Source organism: Brassica oleracea, chromosome C1, assembly GCF_000695525.1.
Source record: "Brassica oleracea var. oleracea cultivar TO1000 chromosome C1, BOL, whole genome shotgun sequence".
NCBI lineage: Eukaryota > Viridiplantae > Streptophyta > Magnoliopsida > Brassicales > Brassicaceae > Brassica > Brassica oleracea.
In genome coordinates this window covers 12,242,324-12,248,639 of record NC_027748.1, presented here as the reverse complement: position 1 = coordinate 12,248,639, position 6,316 = coordinate 12,242,324, and the positions used below count along the sequence as shown (strand labels likewise).

At 34.0% G+C, this 6,316-nt stretch overlaps 1 protein-coding gene across 6 annotated transcripts; it reads right to left on the bottom strand.

Moving 5' to 3' along the window:
* Positions 1 to 1,079: 1,079 nt before the first annotated feature.
* LOC106324686 (E3 ubiquitin protein ligase RIN2-like) lies at positions 1,080 to 5,370 on the bottom strand. 6 transcript variants are annotated; one of them, XM_013762674.1, is made up of 12 exons: positions 5,216 to 5,370; positions 4,498 to 4,801; positions 4,230 to 4,307; positions 3,569 to 3,690; positions 3,258 to 3,354; positions 3,064 to 3,169; positions 2,826 to 2,983; positions 2,592 to 2,729; positions 2,447 to 2,514; positions 2,150 to 2,368; positions 1,688 to 2,059; positions 1,080 to 1,605 (listed from the first exon to the last, which is right to left on the bottom strand). In XM_013762674.1, exons 2-11 carry the CDS (start codon positions 4,735 to 4,737, stop codon positions 1,729 to 1,731), a joined length of 1,557 nt encoding a protein of 518 aa, XP_013618128.1. In that variant the 5' UTR covers positions 4,738 to 4,801; positions 5,216 to 5,370; the 3' UTR covers positions 1,080 to 1,605; positions 1,688 to 1,728. The 6 variants fall into 6 exon arrangements, with proteins under 6 accessions (XP_013618128.1, XP_013618137.1, XP_013618104.1 ...); XM_013762683.1 differs by having other exon boundaries at positions 2,832 to 2,983; XM_013762650.1 differs by having other exon boundaries at positions 1,688 to 2,368.
* Between the last annotated feature and the right edge of the window lie 946 nt (positions 5,371 to 6,316).

Here is a 6,316-nt window from a genome sequence, read left to right as displayed (position 1 = left end):
ATAAAGATTTTTTTTAAATAACAAAAATCATATTATCTAACAATGATTAATCTTTACTACCTTAAATCAATGAAAACAAATTTTAAACTATATAATTTATTTTAAAATTAAATAAAAACTAAATGTTTAATTATTTACTTGATAATATAAATCTATGAAGCGAAAAGTTTAATTTTTTAAAAACTTTCTAAATTTGTGAAATGTTACAATATTTTTGAATATGACAATAAAACAATATTTTACTAATCTTTATATATATAGTTACGATTTTAATAATGAAATAATAATCCAAATATATATATATATATATATATATATATATATATAAGAAGATACAAATACATGTGAAAGTTTGAAACAATCTATTCAATTCAATGAAAAAAATATACCGTCAACTTATTATATTTTAAAAATTGATAGACACATATATATTATAATATATACCAATTTAGAATTAAAAACAAGATATTTATATAAAAATAAATGAAAACAAAAATCTGCGTGGTTGCACGGATAGAGATCTAGCAAGCATTATTATTTTAGTCTACTTTAATTTATGTTGAGCAGATGATGTTGGTAAAGAAAATCATAATTCCTCCAACCAAGGCACAGCATATATTATTAATTTAATTACATTTGTTTAGACTACTTTCCCTGAAAAAGTATTCGGGAATAGTTTAACGATAATTTGTTTAAAATTACATTTGGACTAATCCTTAAAGTAACCAGAGTTCACAGAACAACACATAGACTGACTCATGGTCTATTTCATGCTAGCGACAAGATCCAATATGGAAATGAAATGGAAGAACGTGAAGGCATTAACAAGTAAAAAGACGTGGCGAGAATCTCAGAGATGTAAAAAGCTTATAACCGTTGACACGGGTTACATAAGCATAAACTGATCTTTCAAAAGTCCTATTAAGTTACCTTTGCTTGCTCAAAGCCTGCGTTTTCTAACAACGCAGACTAAAGGAACATATGTTATAGCACAGCTAGCAGAAACTTCAGGAACCAAAAACCAAGAAACCGCAAAACATGCGGAAATAACTTATCGAAGCTACCCTATTGGGTACACGAAGACATTTTTAAATTTGTAGACAAAAAAAAAACGAGTTTACACATTTGATGATATACTACATAACAGGCTATACTGGATCAATAACAGTAGATTCTTTCATTTACTTCTTTTTAACTGTAAATTACACATTCTTACACAGGAGAGGTAGCAGCATAGACTGGTCACTATCCCTCAAGCTTGAAGCCGAGGTCAGACTGCCACAAGATATCTCCAGACCACCAGTGTATCAGCACCTTGTGTAAATATCCAAACTTTTATTTTTCTGCAATGAGAGCAATGAACAGAAAGCCTCTTCTTCTCTATAGCAAAAGAGTGATGCACAACGCCTTCTATTTACAGCAGGTGAAGCTTGGAATGCTGGTGTGTAAACTTGAAGGACAAGGACAAGTCCCATATCATTAATCTAAACCTAAGGTTGAAATGGAAGTGCAGCAAGTGCTCAGTATTTTTTACACAAAATCTATCATTCACATCTGGAGAAGATTGTTCACAGTAACAGCAACAGAGTTTGTTCTCTGCAAGTCCTGCAAGAAATTGAAACGTAACATGTTCTAGTATTAACTCGCGAGAATCTTAGAACTGAACAATATGCAACTTAAAATTTACCTGGAAAATAATTTCATCAGGCACATGTGGCATGACTTCCCTCACTGTCTCGCCATGGCTAGTATATTCGCCAAGCTTTCATTTGTCCCACTTGATACACTTCTTAGATGCAGGCCACCTCCTGTCCTTCCACCACCACCTGGAGGTACGGTTGCAGAAAAAGTGGATGCTTGAGAAGGGCTCATCGGCCAAAGACTCCATGCAGCATCGTCAAGTGCATTCTGAGCATAACTTTCCCCAACAGATGCAAGATGCCTCATCATCATATGAACCCTCCCCAGTCCAACGGACCTAGAAGCTCTAGAGGGACCAGCCATATCAACGCCCTGACCTGACCACGCCTGCAGCCAGCTTGGATCCAATCCCAAGTCCCTATTTTGTAAAAAGAAAAGGGTGATCATTAAGTAATAAAGCAAACTGTTACTTTGATTTAGTAAATCATTAAAGAAGAATGAACTGAACCTTGAAGGATCACTTTCAATGGGATTTGGTATATCGGCAGGAAACAATCCAGTAGCTAGTGGATGTCCAGGACTGTTCTGCCTTTCAAGCTGACGAGCTAACAGCTCATCACTTGAGACTTCTGTTGTGCGAGGGTTCGCCTCATTTTCAGTTCTACCAGCAAAAAGAGGCTTACGACATGTAGGACAAGAATCGACCTCATTCAGACCTTGATCCAACCTGCCAGCACCAAAGCATCGTCAGAAACACCAGTTTCAGTCATAATACTTGAGGCTGTAGGTATCTAGATAAGCGCACCAGGATCTCAGACAACCAAGATGGAAAAGGTGGTTGCAGTGAAGCTTTTTAGCCTTACCCATAGGTTCCTGACGTTCAAAAGGTATCCAAGAGTTTAAGACTATTGAAAAGGTGTATGAAAATAACTCTATAGGAGAAAACATACCCGGCATATAGCACATTCATCATCATATGCCCGAAACTCTTCAGAAGTTGCATCAGGCAGGGCTGCATGGAGTGATCCTAGAGCTGTTCTCAGTTTAATGTATCCTTTTATTCGTTTCAGAATTACTCTGAGCAATGCCTGCCAGGTAAAAGATACAACAACTGAATGTTGTGCCTTGTATGAAGTAACCAGGAGAGCTGAGCGACAATGAAAAGTTAGTTAAACAAAACTTACACGTACGTAGAGTAACAAAACTGCATCCACCACAGGAAAGGCCAAACCATGCAGCCACCAGATGTACAGAAAATGAGCTAGCGCCATTACCAAAGTAGCCATGTCCAGGACGAAACCAAGGTGTCGGTTGAGTAGGTCCTTCCATTCCAACAGTGAGCCTATCCAAAGTGAATATCCATGGAAATTCATTCCCAGGTTAAAAGAAAAGACATGATCACAACACCAGAAAAGAAAAGACCTGCTGTCATGGAATCGAGAAACTTAGATTTTCGGCAGTCCGAGTTCTTCACTGCCAAGTGGTTGATCCACATATCAAGTAGCTGAAACCCATGAATTAACAGCGCCTGCAAAAGATAATCACATCAGCTCTGTATTTTTTTTGACCAAAGACCAAGCAGGACGAAGAAGACAAGTGTTATTGCTTTTAAGTACCTGCAAGGTCTCAAAAGCTATACTGCATGGCTCAAAAAGTAACAACAGATACACAGAAGAACCAATTGTACTATATGTCATAAGGGCAAGCTTTATCCTGCAAGATATGACCCAAAAATAAAAATTAAACCATTTTACTCAAAATATCATTCAGACATGAATGATATGATTACTCAAGAGCGTTGGCCATGAAGTATATGTGGAGCCCAGAGAGAAACTAGAGTTGAAATATGAGTTTTGTAGTTTTAAATTCCAAACGAGATAGAAAATGAAGCAGTTAACTGGAGTATTTGACAAGGTTTAGGAAGTACCACAAGAAATCAACAGAGAGAACCAAGAAGAGCACAGAATACGCACGAAAGTAGGTCCGAGGAGTAGAAGAAGGAGATGCATTCAATCGTTCAAGCCGGTCTCTAGCCAAAGCTTGAAACATCTACATGACATTACAAGATTCACATTAGGACTGTGGTGTCTAGAAAAAATAAAAATCATTCTAAATATTCTTTGTTGTAATTTAAGAATCGCCGATTATTATTTCCTGCAAACTGTCAACATATATACCTTTAAAGTTTAAAGTGCATAGGACAGTCAGCCAAACTGTCCACAGTACACCCTGAAATATTATTGGGGGAATCACCAGCGGCAGAAATATACCCTAGGAGAATTAATTAAAAAGGGGATTTAATTAATTCTGTTGACACTCAGGCTAGGAATTAAAATGTATATGCAAAATAACTCATAATTACAGGAGCACTAAAGAGAGATGTAAAATGCACAAGTATATATATATAGTAGAATCATCTGTCTAAGTAAAAGACCTCTCTTAAGCCTCCAAATCTATGTTCATTTTCGTTACTCTCCCACTATAAGTACATTTAATATTTTTTTTCCTCCAAATCTCATCTCATACAGACACACAACATGTATGTGGCAGTTTGGTTTTCAATCATCGAAGTAAGAACAGCTAGCTACCTTGTAAATGATGTAATTGGCAAGTCGCAGCACCAACGTTTTAGCTTCAACGCTAAATAAATCTCCAAAAAATAGAGTCTGCAAAAAGACGCTTAAAAGGCATTTATTACCACAGGTCAAAAAAGACATATCCAGAAACAATTTTTTAAAAAAATCAGTAAGACTCTGCACATTACTATGGTAAATGAACAGCATGAAGTCGTATCTTTTTGAGTTTTCTTTCATGATACAAGACATTCAAATAGAAGAAAAAAAAAGTGACTCTTACCTTGAGAGAAAGTAGCAGCAGAATATAGACATTGAGCACAAAAATTGCGAGGAGGGCGATGGTAAAGTAAGAAGCGAGAAGCAGGTCAAGGGCATGGTCAGAGTCTGTTAAAGAAATGCTCTTCTTGGCAATCATCCCATTTGATATAAGTTTATCAAGAGACAACTCCGTCAAGACTTGAAGCCCAACAAAGCTCAGAGCTGTTGATGCCACGGAGACGGACAAGTAGTTTATCCCCATTATGAACAAATAACAGCTTCGCCCCCAGAATCTCAGTTTAATCGTATTAGCATGATTCCTCCATCTGCAGAAGCAACATGATCTCTCATCAGTAACACAAGCCAAGTGGCCTAACAATAAATAGCAGAATCAACTAGGTAGAGTTCAAAGAAAATATACAATTGACTATTTGCATCAGAAAGACAGAAACTTTTGCAGACAATTGAGCTCCACAGCAACAGAAATCAAATAAAATTCCATGTTTTAAAAAGAAAAATTGAGTATATCTCTTATGAGTCCACAAGTGAAATTCTATGCATAAGGAAGCTAAAACTGAGAGAAGTCATTGCAAAAAAAAAATAGACATGATTCCATATTTCACAGGTTGAAACCCATTAAGAAACATCAATCAAATATATCATAAATCGAAGAAACTGGAAGAATCGTGGAACTGAGGAAGATTCAATGCAGATAGCAAGGAAAGAGATTAGAGTTGTACAAATCGATCGAATCGCGTGGAACACCTGATGTCTACGAGAAGTTGTCGGTTGGAAATTCTGTTTAGGACAGGCCTCTCTGTCTTGAAGGAAAAAAGTAGAAAGAGCAAAGATCAATCTCTCCTCTTCTCCTTCTTTGAGAAAGAAAAGTTTTATTTTTTTTTAAAAAAAGCTATACGGTCAGCAATGTGTGTTTAGTGAAAGGTTAAATATGGTTTGGGTGAAACCAAAATCTTTACTTTTAAACACATAACTACATTTTGACTCGACCTTTGTTTTTTTGTTTTATATTTGTGTTTTTAATCATATTTGGGTTTTTTGTATAATATTTCTCTTAAATGATTGATAAATTTTTTTAATAATTGTATTCATATAGTTGGATTACACCTATATCAATAGGTCATGTTGCTGTTTTAATAGAATACTAGATCTCGATCCGCGCAACCGCGCCGGTGTTTGTTTCCATTTTAATTGATATAAGATATTTGGCTTAAAATTTTAAATTGGTATATATTATAATATATATAATGTGTGTCTATCAATTTTTAAAATATAATAATTTAACTATATATGTTTTTATTGAATAGGTTATTTTAAACTTTCACATACGTCTGTTTTTTATTATGTTTTTTGGATTGTTATTTCATTATTGAACTCTTAATTTTATATAAAGATTGGTAAATATTGTTTTATTGTTACTTCGAAAGATATTGTAATATTTTACAAATTTAAAAAGTTTTATAATTTAATTTTTACATTCATATATTATCGAGTATACTTGTTATCCATCAAATAGATTGTTTCAAAATTCACATGTGTTTGTTTGTTCTTATATATTATATTTTGTTTGATGGATTAGTATTTCATTATTGAATAAAAAATAGAAATAAAATTTGGAAAATATTAAAATATTATTATCTCAAAATATAATCAAACTTTTCACAAAATAAGAAACTTAGCAAAAATTAAACTTAAAGCTTCATGTATAGATTTTATAAAGAATATAATTATTCATTTAATTATATTTTTAATGAATTATCTAATTTTAAAAGTTAAGATTGTAAAGAGTTAAATATTATACATATGGGTCAAGTAGTCTTTAA